The sequence below is a fragment of the Aureobasidium melanogenum genome (assembly GCF_000721775.1).
Source record: "Aureobasidium melanogenum CBS 110374 unplaced genomic scaffold scaffold_3, whole genome shotgun sequence".
Classification (NCBI taxonomy): domain Eukaryota; kingdom Fungi; phylum Ascomycota; class Dothideomycetes; order Dothideales; family Saccotheciaceae; genus Aureobasidium; species Aureobasidium melanogenum.
This window is the reverse complement of record NW_024470055.1, coordinates 414,547-431,528: the sequence shown is the minus strand read 5'-3', so window position 1 is coordinate 431,528 and position 16,982 is coordinate 414,547. Positions and strand designations below refer to the sequence as shown.

General features: G+C 49.7%; 6 protein-coding genes across 6 annotated transcripts; 3 read left to right on the top strand and 3 right to left on the bottom strand.

The window, feature by feature from the left end:
• Positions 1-529: 529 nt before the first annotated feature.
• M437DRAFT_72588 (protein transporter) lies at positions 530-1,308 on the top strand (the record flags this gene model as incomplete). The annotated part of the gene is made up of 2 exons (XM_041025881.1): positions 530-532; positions 907-1,308. The coding sequence occupies 2 exons, from the start codon at positions 530-532 to the stop codon at positions 1,306-1,308; spliced, it is 405 nt and encodes a 134-aa protein (XP_040882739.1).
• Positions 1,309-3,577: 2,269 nt separating this feature from the next.
• On the top strand, positions 3,578-5,562 carry M437DRAFT_81567 (uncharacterized protein; the record flags this gene model as incomplete). Its single annotated transcript, XM_041027583.1, has 2 exons — positions 3,578-4,487; positions 4,550-5,562. The coding sequence occupies 2 exons, from the start codon at positions 3,578-3,580 to the stop codon at positions 5,560-5,562; spliced, it is 1,923 nt and encodes a 640-aa protein (XP_040882738.1).
• Positions 5,563-6,158: 596 nt separating this feature from the next.
• On the bottom strand, positions 6,159-7,458 carry M437DRAFT_63264 (glycosyl hydrolase family 5 protein-like protein/cellulase; the record flags this gene model as incomplete). Its single annotated transcript, XM_041024222.1, has 2 exons — positions 6,159-6,974; positions 7,036-7,458. 2 exons carry the CDS (start codon positions 7,456-7,458, stop codon positions 6,159-6,161), a joined length of 1,239 nt encoding a protein of 412 aa, XP_040882737.1.
• Positions 7,459-9,038: 1,580 nt separating this feature from the next.
• M437DRAFT_23824 (uncharacterized protein) lies at positions 9,039-9,519 on the bottom strand (the record flags this gene model as incomplete). Its single annotated transcript, XM_041019064.1, has 2 exons — positions 9,039-9,302; positions 9,352-9,519. Coding segments are annotated over 2 exons (432 nt in total), but the record flags the coding sequence as incomplete, so codon positions are not given.
• A 979-nt stretch (positions 9,520-10,498) lies between these two features.
• On the top strand, positions 10,499-11,551 carry M437DRAFT_40803 (uncharacterized protein; the record flags this gene model as incomplete). Its single annotated transcript, XM_041020254.1, has 2 exons — positions 10,499-10,525; positions 10,580-11,551. The coding sequence occupies 2 exons, from the start codon at positions 10,499-10,501 to the stop codon at positions 11,549-11,551; spliced, it is 999 nt and encodes a 332-aa protein (XP_040882735.1).
• Positions 11,552-12,659: 1,108 nt separating this feature from the next.
• M437DRAFT_40943 (putative Taz1-interacting factor 1) lies at positions 12,660-16,796 on the bottom strand (the record flags this gene model as incomplete). Its single annotated transcript, XM_041020281.1, has 1 exon — positions 12,660-16,796. The coding sequence occupies one exon, from the start codon at positions 16,794-16,796 to the stop codon at positions 12,660-12,662; it is 4,137 nt and encodes a 1,378-aa protein (XP_040882734.1).
• Between the last annotated feature and the right edge of the window lie 186 nt (positions 16,797-16,982).

The following is a 16,982-nucleotide window of genomic DNA, read 5'->3' as shown; positions in this document are numbered from 1 at the left end:
GTCGGACGCGATTTCAGCTGCTCTCAGTGCGTTGCTGTCTTGGTTTGCCATAATGAACCAATTGATGATAGCTTTGAACATGATGCTCTGCGAGGTCTGAGTCTTCTCTTATAGTCGCTCGACGCCAGCCGCGTGGGCTGGGCGCTGTTGCCTGATTGACGAGTCACAGCTTCGCAGCATACATGAATCTCACCTAGGCATCAAACCCCTGATTTTGAGCTCCGAGCGATCTTTGTAGGACCTCAGAGAGCGCGCCTTGCGAGATAAACGCGAGACGTGGTTTTGAGTTCGAAAGTCGAATAGTCAACCTCCAGGTCAAAGGTTGGCACTGACGCGGGGCCGATGGGGCATTGGCAGCAGGAGTCTCAACCAGAAGGGGCAATATGAGACACTACCAAAGTATTAATGGATTTTCAGATCAGTAAGAATGGTCATGAAAGTTACGTGCTGTTCTTGGAGCTTTGGTTCTTGTCGAAGTTGTGTGAATAGCGAAATGTTGATCAAACCATGGATATATGGCGTTTGCTCGATGGTTGGTCAACGATAATGGTGAATATCATACTGTGCCCACAAATAAGTCATAATGCCGGATGTATTGCTAGAGTCTGAATTATGAGACCTGTAAGTCTCCACAGAAGAATAATGACCAATATTGAATCATAGACCAGGCAGGGAGAGCAGATATTGTTCGAAAGATAGTTGTTAAAGGGGCGACCTTGTCAGTTGCCAAGTCCGAGATGCGGGATGAGTTGAGGCTCTCGGAAGAGTCGAGAAAGATTGTTGCCGACTCGCCGCTCTTGTTACGACCATCTTTCCTATCGTTCAGCAGACGCAATACATAGTAACAATGGTTCGTATACTTCTTGCGCATGTCTGTGACAACTGCTGATCAGCTCGTAATTACAGGCGCATCGCATCATAACTCAAGTCTTTGTAACTGGCACCCGCGTCTTTGGCCGCGCCGTCGCCGAAGCATACCGCCACGCCTCTGCCTCACAAAAATACCAAGCCGCAACCGGAATCAAGGGAGCTACTGGTGGAGCTGGATTGACACTGGATGAAGCCTGCAAGATTCTGAACGTCGGCCCTCCTAAGGGCGGCAAGGCCAACATGGAACAAGTGACGGAGCGCTTTAAGAAACTTTTCGACCAGAACGACCCCAAGAAGGGAGGTAGTTTCTACCTGCAGAGCAAGGTGCTGCGAGCAAGAGAAAGAATTGAGATGGAAGTGCGCGAGGCAGCGAGGGCAGCAGAGAGGGAAGCGGAGCTACAAGAAGGATGGAAGCCAAAGGTTTACAAAGACCGATAGTCGTCAGATTGGACCTTTTTTGCTGAAATCATGGCAGCAATGAGCGCGGACTCGCACACCCCTGATCACGCATACATTGCATCTCGCCTTACCTCAGCCTTGCGCCAGGCCCCTTCCATCTTCGCCTTGGATCTCTCACATTTCGAGCCATCGAGGTCACTGTATTATTTCGGCATGTCTTCAAAGCAGCGCGGCGTTCATCTGTTTTCCCCCTCTCTTCCTTTTCAGGATCCTGTACAGTTTCCGACTTGCACCCTTGCGCAGCGCACTGCTGAGCATCAATTCTTTCTATCTCTCCCCTCTGTGGCACTTGGAAGCACGGCGTTGGGCAAACAAAAAGAAGAAGCATTGGAAGACTAAGAAGATTATATGTATATTATTATGAAAGTACCCATTCTGCAAACAGCGGACATAGACATGGAGCAAAGGATCTCTGTTTTCTTCAACACAGCACGTAATGCTTGGTCAATCTGTCGTGATGCGTCTTCGTAGCATGTTTACGATGGTATCATACTTGCACATTGCTCTGAGCAAGACTCATGCTGGTTTCTCACATTGTCAATGTAAGTCCAGTCCCAAGGATCTGGTGATTACCGCTCACAGGGCAGGTAGGTGTACGTACGATGTCCTTGAGACCGAATTGCTTTTGAACCATTAAAAGGGAGCGATTACCATGCTGGGTCCACCTCGGCGGAGAAGATAGTCATACTCGTGACAGAACATGGCATGCATATCAATTTTATGCAATACAACATCTTGTGCTCGCTAGATGAGACTATCCTCCAAGTCCATGCCTCAACCATTGCAGATCGTGCTACGGTATACGTGGACATCCAGGAGATGGACAGCGTGTAGATGATAAGCAAGTGCTAATCTCGGACGACAGCATGTGATGTGCGTGCTCTATCAATTGTTTGACGTGATAAGGACGTCCGTACGTATTCGTGGTCAAACAGTTTAACCGTCTTTGTTAAAAGATAGCGAATGCCCGGCAATCCGAGGGTCCAGAATTGACAAACGTGTCATGGGCAAAGTCAAATTTTCTGGTGAATAGAGCCGACGTTGGACCATCAAGATTCAAGACTCGGCTACCTGTGACCCGACGTCTCCATACCGGGTCACGAGACGGTCAGGCCAGAAGTTGCAATAGAAAACGTTTTCCTGCATGGGCCTGCAGGTTGCAGCATGAAGATGCGACACGTCTCGACAATCTGACAACATGATACATATGGATGCGGGCCTTCCTGCGGCATGCGAGTACGGTGTAGAAGAGTGAATACGTAGTGAGACGGGCGATTTATCGCCAGACATCGAGTTATGTATCTATGAAAGTGGGGCAATGATGCTTTGTTTGTACAGCAGTTTCATTTTTTATCTGGGGAAGAAGTCTGAAAAGAAAAACTCTGGTTCAGGGAAGAGAGCGCACTGGCTGCTCTGCAGTGGATTGACGAATGACAGCATGGGCATTAAGGTATGCGCTAGTCGGCGATTGGTCAAGCAGACAGGACCCGTTTGGGCGGAGGCCTCCGTGTATACCGACGATCCGGACAGGATGACTCTTCTCTCAAGGCAGCAGTGGGAAAGGAAAGATGGTGGTGTAGAGAATGGACGAATAGACAGAGGACTCGTAAAGAAACGGGACAGCTGAATTAACTGTAGCGGTCATGTAGTTAGAATAGTTCGAGGTCGCGTGGAGTTCAGTGCAAAGACCAAAGGCGGGCGGCAGGCGTTTAGCGTCTGCGCCAAGCAGGACTGACGGAGGATGGTTGGCTGCTTCTTTACGACCGACGACTGCCTCTAAACATCTTTCTCTTCTCCCTTCTTTTCTCGTCAACCTCCGCTTTCATACAAGACGAAGAAGTCGCCCATCACAACCACCCAATCCCACTCACCATTTATATATCACTCGTCTACCACAATGTCGCCGGCCGCCGCTGCTCACTAAATCCACCGCTAGGGGGCGCCTGTTCGTTCGGCGCCCTCTAGTCACCGGTCCTTCTCAAGAGCTCTTACCGAGATTTATACAAACATTCAACAAGACATCACCTACCACGAGTAGCACAAGCACAGTCTTGCCGCAACTCCATCCACGCTTATCAACAATCCCCCCCGCGACATTGCTGAAAACATAACGGCTACAAGATTAACAGCCGTTGAGACATACAACGACGAGTACGAACCAAACGAGGCCACCCCGCCCGTGTCCAGTTCCAACCCATCACCATTACAACAAGAATAATCCGATATTGATTCAACTCAACAATACACAATGGCCACTTCAATCAACCTGAACAACATGCAGCCTCCAGCCATGCCTCCCCCAACAAATACGAAAACCGAGGCTGCAAGCCAGGACAGCCCGCAAAAGCCGATGAAAAGTTCTCTCAAATCTCAGCCATCAACAGAAGGAGCCGACGAAGAGGGAGATGGCGAGAAGAGTGCTTCAAAGGAAGATGCAGACACAAGTGCACTTGTCATGGCTACACATATGAACATGTCAGGTGCTCTTCAACAAAAAATGTCGGAGCTTCAAGCTAGTGGCTGGAGACCGCCGGAAGAGTCCATTGAGAGTGACGACGACTACGATGGGGTCGACATGATTAGCAATAGCGATGATGAAGAAAAGAGTATGAGAAAAGCCGAGGAAAAGCTGATGGCTCAGGATGAGGACGACGATGAGGAGAGTAATGCTGCTCTGGCACGAAGACTTAGTTTGTCCAGCCAAAACAGCAATCAAGCTGATCTAGCTTATCTCGAGTTCAACGACGACTACCTGCTGGGAGATGATCCCTTCTCACAACCCTGGCTCGATGCTGATGAGATCATGGCTGCGCCCGAGTTCTTCCGCGAGGGAAGTCCCTTGACGAGAACCGAGAGCGAACAGACTGTACCTCCTCAACGTCGTGTACGTTTTGAGGAGAGAGCAGAAGCAGACATGTCTGATGAGACCGACTCGGATAACGACAGCGATTTCTTCCCCGACCTCTTCATCCAACAAGACCACCTCGATCCACGCTTCCGACGCTTGATCGAGAAGGATGACGACCATGAGTTGTACCAGGACGACAGTAGTAATGCCGGCTCTGAATGGGACTTTGAGGCGGATGAGATGAGAATGCTACTCATGGAAGAGGACGACGAGGATTCGGATTCGTCAGCAGGCTCTAGCGGCTACGAATGTATGTCTCGGCCGCTTTGCTTACACTTGACCACACCCAAGCTAACACCTAGTTCCCCAAAGCCGATGACGGTGACACGACCGACGAAGAACCTATGCCTCCTCCACCCAAGAGAGCCTCTACAGCGCCCACAAGCCCGAGCAGCAACGTCGCCACTCCCCGTCCTGCTACGGCAAGTTCTACTCGCATCAGACTGCCCCTCCGCAAGAACAAGAACAAGCGCACTCCTACACAACCTAAGATGGGCACCTTCATCATAGACCCTCATCGCCCTGTTCTTACCATTGATGGAGTCGGTGTCTCTCAGAAGAGCACTCTGTGGCCTGCAAAGATACAATCTGCTGCCGAGAAACAGTTATGGGAACGCATGCACATGCTGAGCAACACCAACAGCCGTGCTACTAGTCGTACCACCAGCCCTCGCCAGTCTGTCCAATTGACTCCCTCTGGCGAGAGCGACGCAATGAGCATCGGCGAAGAAAACGACTTCTTTGACTCATTTGGTGCCCTCCGTACCGATCAGGTCATCGGTCCACCTGAAGCCTTCACTCCCTTTGTTGATGTCACTGCTTCTGGTGCTGTTATCCACGACCATGACGCTGCCGTTCCCGGTGCTGAGGAAGAACAAGACCCCATGTGCTTCTTGAACTTCGATGATGACGATGATGAGGATCAAGACATGCCCGACGAGTCTGACCACGTCGCTTCTCCTACCACTCAATCTTTCTCTTCTCAAGTCACCAACACTACATCATCCCAACCTGGTGGTTTCGATCTGCTTGCTCATCTTGATCGCCATGGCGTTGTCGGATCCTTCCGCCGCAACCAACATTTTGCCAAACACGTTGGATCTCTGCCTTCGCATCCTGCTCTTAGAGCCTCCATGTCTGAGACGAACGCCATGCAAACAGGTCGTCGTGCTGCAGCCAACACACCTATCACGCCCTTGAGAAAGAAGAAGGCAAAGGGTGTTGGAGCACGCAACTCTCCCATGACCACAACTACAAGTCCTCTCACTAAGAGCCCACCTTTCAAGAAGAAGGGACCTATCAGAGGCGGTTTCAGCCGTAACTGATTACAACCTAAGCAACATGATTCACACATGTCAGCATGACTTATGAAGCAAACGGCAGGTATTTTACCATGGAGTAATGGAGTCATTTTCGCGCGTCAAGCGCCGCAAAAGCAACAACTCAAACCCAAAAGCAACAAAACAATCGTCTCATACATCTGACTTCCAAGACGCGATAGACTTACAGCAGGCGTTTTGCATGCTTTGCGTGTTTCGAGTATTGTTCGAGTTTCGTCTTTTCACTCCGTCGTTTCCATCGCTCTTCACTGCCTTCTTTTTCGTCCTTCCAACTCGTTATGGCGCCGGGTTTGGCTTTGTTTTTCTTTTTGCAACTCACAGATACCTCAAACAGCAATTTTGTTTATGTCGACACGTTCAGTGCTCGACCTGCTTTTCTTCGCTTTTTGCTTTTCGAACATTTTCAGCATCTGGCTGCTTTTATCTTTCTTGGTCTCCAGGTTGATTTCTGCACAGATAGCTTTTTTGTCCTTTTTTTCCTTGCTCAAAAGAATCTTCGCGTAGATGGATTGTTTCGATCAAAATGAAAGATTTTCAAACATTAATCATCTACTCTACTGTGACCTCTAGTCTTCGTGAACTTATGCCAGAGTCTCATCTACGAAGCTCTTTGTGTAGTCAGCTGCGGTCTGGTTGCGCCAGTCAGACCAGTCATGATTCAACAAGCCCCAAGTCTCATCCTTATCCTGGCCACCCTCACGAATATAGTAGCTTCCAGAGATCACCCACTGCATCCAGCCACCAGGTCCGCCAGGCAGAGAAGTCAAGTACTTCTTGATGCACTGCGCATAAACACTTTCCGACCCTGAAGTCTGATCGAATCCGAACTCTGTCAATACCACGGGAGCGATGTTGACCGCGGAGGAATCACCTTCCATGGCGTTGTAACCTTGGTTTCTTAGGCTTCCTTCGATGTCGCCGCAGTTTGTTGCGCTGTTGGCGTAGTTGTGCAGTTCCCAGACGATTTTATCTGCGTAGGCGTGGTCGCGTAGAGCAAACGAGGTTCCATTGCCAATGTCCTCACCATCCACGATCGTGCCCAATTGCGTATCATAACTCAACCCCGAAAAGAAAATCAACGGTGAGGGGTTTGCTTTGTTGATACCATCAGCAGCAGGAATCATATTCTCATACCACGACACCCAATTATCTCCTGTGCCGTTTGCAGTGGTGCGAAGTTCGTTGCGCAAAGACATGGATGTGAATGCTGGCCAGGATTTTGCATGATTGGCCATGAATGCTAGCCCTCGCTTCCAGTTTGAGACGTCGAAGTAGGTGTCGCCGAACCAGGCGTTGCCGTCTGTGTGGCTGCAGCACCATTCTCCTTTTGAGACGTGGTTGTCCAGGTGGACGTAGATTTGTTGGGTGTGTGCTTCTGCGGCTATGGCGTCGAAGACCTGTTGGATGTGGTTGTTAGGCATCAAGTCGATAAGGCGCTCAGTCGTCTGGGGCACTCACCTCCAGACGAGTGGTGTTCTCAGTAAAAGTAGGATTGCTGGCCAGGACTTCTTTCAAAACCTTTGTGCCATTCGTTTCTCCCAGTGCCTGAATGAAGGCGGTCTTCAGACTGCTGTCAACACCCTCATAGATGTCGTCGATCATCTCGATAGCGTAGGTCAGTCTGATCACATTCATGCCTAGGTCCTTGATCTTGGACATGATTGTGCTGACGGATTGGTACTGCAGGCCTTCAGGAATCATTACATTGGCAGCACCAGGCCAGTTGACTCCGGCATAGACGATCGTCTCATCAAGGCTGTTCTTCATGTTACGGCCAGAGGTGGTGAAGGGTGCATGCGGCCATGATGATGCTCGTGAGATGATAGGATTGGCTTGAGCGAGAGCACCCAATATGGGTAGAAGAAGAGCGGAGATACGCATTGTGACAGCAGCGTTGATGAACTGGGGAGAACATAGTAGAAGGATGACTTCCTTTTATATGCCAAGGGCAATCGTCCGTAGAACCTACTCAGTACTACCTCATACCTTCTCGGTGGCAGGCATGCATGAATCACGCATGACCTCGACGATCTTCCTTGTTAGGAGAAGGAGGTATAGACGAGCAGTCGCTCTCTGTCAATGGACAGCATTAGAAACTTACCCCTCTTGATGGACATATGCCCCGGTGTGTATTCTTCCGAAGGGGAAAGCAAGGAAAATATAAACATGCAAGACGGGTAAATTCCTGGATGTTGAGAGCGTCGGTCGTAAGGTGCCAATGCTAATGTGAAAGATCGTCGTTCTTGCTGTTGCGGCATACGAGCAGAATGCAACCTCGTCAAAGGCGGGGCAAGAGTGATGAAGTGACCTAGTTTGGCTTCTCGGTCACAAGCTCGCGATTGATCCATCTCCATCTCGGACTATGAGGGTGTTTTGTGCCATCAAAATGCACAATTTCTTCTGGAATATGAGTCTGGCCAGAGAACCAGCCTCGTAATGAGCTATCTCAGTGGAAAGCACGCTCTTTGCCAAAGTATCGTGTATGACTATAGCTGATTGTAGCAAACTTTAGCACACGAGGATGGTCCGAGTCTTGACAACACACTTGAAACCCCCATAAGTACCTCGGTCAGACCCACGTCTCCTCACTTTCAATAACACATGCATTGTCGCTTGCGACAATGCGCGCGCCGCCAGCAAGCCCAGCTTTCAAATCTTCCGTGGCGCAATTGGCTAGTGCGTTGGACTGTTTTTGTATTTCTGGTACAGGTGATGGCCAATGCAGATACTAGAACCAAAAAAATGTAGCCAGACAGAGTGTTGACTGATCGGAGGAAAGAAGAAAAAAAAAGAAGCTCTCCCGGACAGGCTTGAACTGTCAACCTCTCGATAGCTGATCTGCCGAAGCAAATCTAACAGTCGAACGCGCTAGCCAATTGCGCCACGGAAGATTTGAAAGCTGGGCTTTCTGTGGCTTTGGATGTGGAGGTGCCTGTCAATTAATGTTATATATTTTGAGATGACACGGCATAATCTCGGCAAGCCTGCGATAGAACATCTCACGATGGTTCAAGGCTTCTCTCCAAGACATCTTTACGCTCTCCATACTATCTATTCCCAGACTTACAAATAATTGTGACAGCCGACCCGTATCCGTATAGAAAGCTGCATATACGAGACAAAGCACAGAAATGACCGTCGCTCTGGTGCTAGGAGAATAATTCATTCGATGGTACTCACAATGTTACCAGATCTAGGACAATCTGCTTGAGATCAGTTGCCTCTAGAACACTTCTCCTGAATTGATTCCCGGTACTAGAGAGGCCAATGCACAGTTTGTAGGAGAAGGACATAGTTGCATCTTTTTTGTGCCTAGGTTTTCAGGTCACCCCATCCTACGCACAAGGGTGCCATGAACTCCGACTGCCAGACACACCTGGCCATGTCACTCAAGGGCCGGCTCCATCTTCTTCAACTTGTTTACTGCCATCAGTAACATGGCTCTCGCCAGCACTTTCATTCTCGGAGTCGTCATCGTCTTCATCGTCGTCGTCGTCGTCGTCGTCGGTGTCGAGCTCCTCACCATCCATTTCGTGCTCCTCCTCTCCCTCTTCCTGCTCACGCAGAGCTCTTATGCTGTCCGGCATAGCATCGTCAAGCTCGAGGGCGAGATGGTCGAGAAGGACACGGCTTCTCGCCAGGAGAGTGTCCATGTCAGTATCACATCCCCTTGGAAAGAGGATGCGCATCGATCTGTACAGGACTTCTGCCTCCTGTTGGAATTCCTGTCATCGTCAGCAGCCTTTCGTCGTGCATGTGACGGACCAATCTTACTTCGGCGTCATACCAATCGTCAACCGCAGTCGCAAGGGCGACGAGTGCTTGGATCCGCCAATAGCGTGGAACGCCTGGCTCACTGACAATGGCTTGCAGTATTGTGATGCAGCCTTGCTTGTCGTCCATCTCGAACATGTCAAAGGCGGCGTAAAGTCGCTGAGTCCAAGTAGGCTTTGCGAGAGATGTTTGCGCCATTCTGAGAAGATGAGTGCCTTGTCGTTGGCGCAAATCAGACAGACAGTGATGGTGGTATTAACAATGGCTAATGGTCCGTGCATCTCTGTATACCAAGCCGATACAAACAAAGTATCACGGAAGTCGTCGATTGGCTGGCCATACAAGGGATATGCCGAGATTGTTTCAGTCAGCCGGAGCTGGGCTCATTCAATGCAGGAGCGTAGGTCATGGCAGAAGTTGACCCTTTGATCTTATGCATAGGATGTTTTCATATTATACACGCCTGATTGAATGCGGAACGGAATCGCCATATCGGCACATCTCAAGCGAATGTGGACTCCTATACGGTGCTATCATCAAACTATCGCTATCGCAAATCAGTAAGTATTGACAAAGGAGCGTGAGTATCATAGAGATGCCAGAAATATATCCCTGGTCAAGAAGGTTGGTGAAGCACAGAGCAAAGAGTAAATCAGGGTGACCATGGATCATATTTGAAATAGTGGATTCCATTCTTCTTTGCAGTCTTTCTGCCCGTAGCAAACAATCTCCCCTACCCAGCATATATGCGGCTCGCCTCTACAAACGGGATATTCTGGTCAAGCTGGCTGTTGATATTGTATAACTCATGAAGTGGACACTTTATATATATGTCTCTGCAAGCTTCAAGCAGTACCAGATATTCAGTTCAAAGGAGACTCGGGGAGCCATCTATATTTAGTTGCCTGGTCGTCCGGTCCGGCGAGAAAGCAATTTTCCATTTTCGCGATATACATCAACAAAGCCAAACGCGTCTCCCAGCTACTTTTTTGCTCCGACCACAACAACTTTTTCTACACCTGATTTGCTTACAATATATGTCTCTACCGCACTGAAGAGTTTTCATCACATCTGTGCGAGGCCCACAAGAGTCTTATAAACTCCATTCACACTCTCACTCTACCTCCCAGGGAGGCAGTGAACAAACATGTCGGCCCCACCATCACCTCGAAGCGTGAGCTATCACTATCACACCTTGCCATGCATCTCGCACTAATCTTCTGATCAGCGCATTCCCGTCCGCTCGTCGAGCTGTCCACAATCGCCTAAACCACGACACTTGCGTCTCTTACACTCTGGTCTGATCACGATCCCTGAGGGCACCAGACAAAGCAGCGCAGATGCTATCTTGACAAGAATGCCCAGAGTCAGATCGTCTGATAGTCTGTATAAGCCCGTCACGGACAAAGTGTTGCCGCAGCTGCCTCAAGCTGAAGTCACTCTTGAAGTCACCCCTGAGGCTCCTCTTAATCCTGCTCTTGACAAAAAGGCACACTGCAACATCTGCGAAGAAGAAGCGAAGAACGAGGTCCAAACTATCGCTCCAGTTGTTGTAGAGACTGTGATATTGGAGGAACATGCATGGCAAGAGTTCTTTGTACAGGAGCGGACCCTCACGAGATGGACTATATCAACCAACCTCGAAGCCGCAATGGATGCAACCAAAACCCAACTCCAAAACATTAACACTGCACGTGTGAAACACGACTGCCTTGTTGAGCTCTGTAAAGGCATATCAGAGACCAATGCCCAACTCCAACCCCTGTGTCAACGAGCCATCGACCAGCATCAAGCCCTGGCCCAGAAGGAAACCCAGCTGTGCAATGCAAGCAACTACGTCCTCGAACGCAACGACGTCTTAATCACCAAATGTCGCCTCTTTCTCACAAACTCCGCAAACTCTTATCATAAGCTGAAAGCCGAGTACAACAAAGCCTTGGCCCACGCAAAGGAAATAACGAAATACAATACTTGTACCTGCGTCCCCAAGACCAACGATCTCGACAAGGAATTCGGATCTCTGACGGCTTTGAACAAGGACATTGGTATCGTGACCGAAAACATCACCTCTATCAATGGTCTGCTGGCTTGTCACAATCAGGATCTCGATAGTCAGATTGCCAGTCTCAATGCTGAGATTATCAAACTTGCGTCGAAGAAAGCATTCAGCTTTTTGGGCAAGGTATTGTGCTCTCGTTGAAGACGCCGGTTTGGTATCCAGTGTGCGTCCTGAGAGTTTGGTCAATCGTGATTTGATTTTTGCTCATCCTTTTCGTCTCTGGTCCGGTGGTTGCCTCGTGTTTGGTTGCATTGGTCTCATCGTACAAAATCCGATTTGGATTATGTTTTGAACGAGTTGTTCAATTGTGTGTGTTTGGCGTTTTGTGGAGCGGAGAGACAAAGTCCAGAAGAGTTCCGATTGGGAAGGCACAACCGCCGGCACTTTTTTCTTTCCTGCGCTTACCCTTCTTGTTGTCCTTTCCGTTGTTTCTGCAATTCAATCCTTGGTGCCAGCATACTTTGGATAAACGCGACGTAATACTCCGACAAGGAGATACATTCGCCGTGAACGCTGTATGAGTGGACAGCTTTGACGGATCTGTAACCTTCCACTCGAAGCGTTTTAAGGCAGTGCCTTTTAGGTTCTACTCTTGTGGTTGCTTTTTCCGCTAGAGTCAATGAAACGTTGAAGCAAGTACACAGGAACGAAGACCTGAATTTTCCTAGGTTGTAGCAAAGGGAAGCAACTATCCTATCCTGTCGTACACGTCTCGCATCCTAACCTTATCATCGAGTTCATCTCATCTCTTCCTCGTGCTCCCTTTTTACTGCTTTCTCTTATCGTAGCCATCCATAGATCTCTTAAATCTCATACTCAGCATTAAACAGATTCCAAAGACCTTTCTTGTTCTTCTTCGCCCTATCAGCCGTACTGTTACCCTCATCATCCTCATCCCCAACATCATCTGCTCGAGTCTTTTTTCTAGGCGACATAATCTCAGCTCTACTCTTAGATGGCGAGTTCTTAGTCGGCGAAACAGACATTGAGGGACCCTGCAGATGTTGAGCTAGGGACCGTATACTTTTCGACGGACTGAGAGATCGAGGCTGGGAGGTCGAAGGCGCAGCGGGTGGTGGAAATGGTATCGCCATACGTTTGGATGGAGAGGTAAAGAAGGACTTTAGTCACAAAATCGTCAGCACGAATACGAGAAAGACTAGAACGAGCGGACGAAGAGAGAAAAGATAGAAAAAGCAATAGTGTAGTGAATTGTGCAAGATAGTGATAGTGTGCATGCAAAAAAGTCTCAAGGACCCCAGAGAAGATCTTTGCGCACCTGATTTTGCTGCTCTTGCTGCTGCTGCGACGATGACATATCCAGCTGTGGCGAGGTAGCTGCCGTGGCGGCCGAAGAGTCAATTCCCAAAGCCCTCTCGCTTGCTTTCCTTCTCAACGAGTCATCCACAACGCTGTTTCCACTCTCTCCTCTTCTTACGGTTTCACCCAAGAAGCTTGCTGTCAATCCCTTCTTAGAGTTTGAGCTGCTGCGACGGCTGTCTAGACTCTTGTTAAGTGTCTTTGTTGCTTCGCTTAGATCACTCTGCTTCTTCATGCGGATGCTGCCTCTGGCATCAACCGATGAGCTAGCTACGGTGCTCTTGCCCAAGCCAGGTGTGGTTGGGGCGCCAGGCTTGTCTTCGGATGCATGCACCAAATACCATGTCAGCCCATCAGATAGGTCGAACGGATTGTCGTTCATCTCATCTAGAGAAGCAGCGTCTACGCTTGTTGAACCAATGCTACGTCCGTCGAACGATGCGGCTGGTTTCGACAAGTCGACGACGCGCTCCTCGATCTTTGAGATGCGAGCGACGAGCCACTCCCGACGGTTCAGAACCATGCCTTCACGTTCCCGGAGGAAATGGTGTGGTGCATTGATGTTGAAGGCAGCCCATGCGCCGGTTCGCTGACCTTTAGTTGGCAAGAACAAGGCAAGGTCACCTTCCTTGAAATCTCTAACCGCAATCTTGGCCGACGACTCAGCTTGCAAACGTGTGTTTCTCTCCTTGTACCCGCGGGCTTCCTTTTGCCATTTGCGAGCTGTGTATTCGAAATCGCGGAGGCGCTTGCTAATCGCCTCGCTGAAAATATCGGTGCTGAACAAAGAGACATGGTTCAGGAATTCAACATATTGAGACTCTTCCTCTGAGGGATCGCTAGCTTCGGGCCAGTGTAGGAATGTAAGAGACGATGGATCGTCAGCAACTGCAGATGCTTTGCGTGTGGGAGGTGGTGAAGTCATCGAGATCGCACGTGTCAGACTCGACGTCGGGTCGAAGGTAGTACTAGCGGTAACCTTGGACGCGCGCTCAATGATCATGTTGCCATCCTTGTGAGAAACAACAAAGCCTAAAGCTTCAAGCAGACGCAACAGACGTGCATTCTGAGCATACAATCGCTGAACAACCTCCTTTGCACGTAGACCACGCTGTCTGAGTTGTTCTTCAACAGAAGCGGCTGTAGATCTAGACTCATTCAGCTGCTTCTGTACACGCATGATCTCCACGTCCAGACTAGCAGCATGAGTCTGCGCATCGGATAGCTGTTCCGTAAGTTGGATTACTCTACCTTCCTCCTCCGAAACACGCTGGCGAAGCACATCTGCACCTGTTTCTCCATCGGCGAACTTCGAGCGAAGCTTGCGCAACTGCTCGCGTTCGTCTTCAAGACATGTTGCCAGCGACTCGGCGTGCGCTTTCTCTGCCTCCATCTCGTCTTGCAAGCGAATGAGCTCAGCCTCCGTAACAGCCTGTTTCGCCTTAGCTGACTTGAGCTCAGTCTTCTGAGTGCTGCTTTGTGATCGAAGAGATTCCGATTCGGATCTCGCGAGTGCGATAGCATCATTCAGCTCTCTGACATGATCTGCAGACTTCTGTGCCAGACCTTCCAAAGCAGGGACCAGATCCATGAACTTCTCTGGTGGTGAAGTGGTCGGTGACAGATGTTTGTGAGTCTCCTTAAGAACTCGGAGGTTATCCGATTCATGCTGTTGCTGTTCTTCTTGGCTCTTTCTGAGAACCTGAAGTTGCTCCTTCAAGCATTGATTCTCCTCTTGCTGTTTTCTGAGGGAAGATTGGGTCTCTTCGAGAACAGACTGGTGTCTCGAGTGTGCCTCTTCTGCAGACTGTTTCATCTTCTCAATTTCAGCCTCGAGAGTTTTGGCTCTAGCATCAATACCAGAGACTTCTTGATCACGACTGCCCAGAAGCCTGTCGATCTCGTCTTCAAGCTCCTCAATTCTGTGTCGTGCCTGATCCAAGTCTTGCTCCAAGACTCTGCGCTCATCTGCAAACTCTCTCTGCTGTGCTTCCATATTCTGCATGATATCCTTTTTCGTGGAAACGGCTTCGTCAATCTCACGCTGACCATCAGCATCCTTCTGCTTCCTGCTCTCCGCATCCTTCTCCAGATTGGAAGCATGTTCCTTGGCAGCATGTAGCTCGGCTTCCAGTGCTACGACTCGTCTGGCCAGTTTACCTTCTTCTGCGGCTAGGCTCGAGGAAGGACGTCTAGAGCCAACCGTCTGCCTGATCAATTCCTCTGAAGGCCTAGGTGACGACGGACTTGGGCTGGCCATCTCGGAAACCAGTTCGATTGAGGGTCTAAAACTATCACCCGTCGTTGGTCGGTTCATGTGAGCATGGCGGTGGAGGATGTCTTCCAGCCTTCGAACTCGACTTTTCTGTCCTTTGAGTTCTTCTTCGAGCTTGATGTTCGCTTCTCTAAGGACTTTATACTCGTCCTCACCACGAAGCATTAGGGAAGTAGTTCCGAAAGCAGCTTCGTGCATACTGCCGTTCTTAAACGTCTTGGCATGCTTGATTTGCTTCTTGGTAGGTCGGTCTAGATCTTTGAGGGCAGTTGACAAAGTCTGTACGACGGGATTAGGAAACTCTAATTCAGTCAGGGTCTGAATGTAGTTCTGCAGAGACTGTCTCTGTACGACTGGCCATTCGAGATCATCTGCCTGAAGGTTTACTTCGACACTCAAAGGCTTCCCTTCAAAGGCTTCAGTCTTGACTACATCATCGACGGACTTGAGCCATTTGGTCCGACGGCGCTCTTCCTCTTCCTGATAGGTAGCCATTTCTTCGGCGAGTGTAGCGGAGTCAGACTTCATCTTGTCGGCCCATTCACGACGACGCACGGCTTCGATCATGAGAGAACCATAGACGAATGGGAGCTTAGACAGAACATTGAGAGTGTCAAAGACTTGCTCATCACTCTGAGACATGTTCAGGTTTTTGAGACTCGAGTGCACCTGAGCCAGACGAGACTCGATGTTGGACAGAGTCTGCATGTGATGCAAGAAGTTTTGAGCGGCATTGTTACGTTGTTGGATCGTTTGACGGACCAGTGAGTTGAGCTCGAGGCACAAACCATCTAAGCTGGGCAGGTAGTTTCGAGTGTGTAAGAGGGCCATCTTAGAAGCTCTGGCAGCGTTTTGAGCATTATTTGACAAGGATCCTACGTGTTCCAGGTCGTTGGACATTTTGTTTACGATAATATCAACCTCTTCAAGTAGTTTTGCTGGCTCATCTGTATTATCGACTCGACTTTGATGTATTGTCTGGACAGCTTCAAGTAAAGCATCGCTGTCTTTTGCAGTTGCTTCTAGGGATTGCTGGATGTTGTGAACCCTTTGAGCAAAGTTGGTCATGATGGCCTGAGCAGATGATGCAGCCTGCTTGACATGATCGACCTGAACAAATTGCTGCAGAGTAACCTCAGACTCATGACCTGATTGTTGCAAGGGTATGACTGTCTGAGACTGGATGTAGCGAGCGAAATCGGGGTTTGCTGGAATGTGCTGGAGGATGTCAAGGTCTCTTTCCCAGCTATCGACGTGTGCCTCCTGCTGCTCCAGCAGTTTGTCAACCCACTCTTCCTCATGTTGATATTTCTGCTCGGTGGAACGGATGTGCAGATGCAAGCTCATGACAGCGACGTTGACGCTTTGTTCGATGATGGTTTGCTCTTGATGATATCGTTGTGTGTTGTCGACCAGGTCGGCGTACTGGACGCGCAGAGCTCTGGCCCAGTCGAGGCGACGGCGAAACAAGTCGTTCCATGACGAGAGCTGGTCATGGTTGGCGATCGAGTCAGGCGGAGTGTCAGGATTCAGAGGAGACGGCTCGGGGATGAGCGAGAGGCTGGTATTGGTAGGAGAGAAGGAGTTGGAGTCAAAGACGTAGATTTCGGGCTCGGTGAGTAGCGTCTGAGGTCTGACGGCCTTGCCCTTGGAAGTCAGGAAGACTTGCTTGTTCACGGGGATCTGGGCGGTGCGCTGGACCCATGCGCGCAGACTCTCGAGGCTGTTGACCTTGGTCGGCTCGGCGACGATCTTTATGCCCGAGTGCGCGACATAGATAATTAATGACATGCCCGCCAAAGACTCCTCCCTGGCCGATCTGTGGGCATGCGATAAGAATGTTTTGGCAACCACCTGAGCTTCGCAAAGGGAAGACGCGACTGACGTCCTTGTGCTTGTGTCTGTTCAAAAAGTCCGGGGTCGTGCCCATTCAGGTTCCGTGCTGTCATGCTGCATCATCCAACACTTTACCCTCAG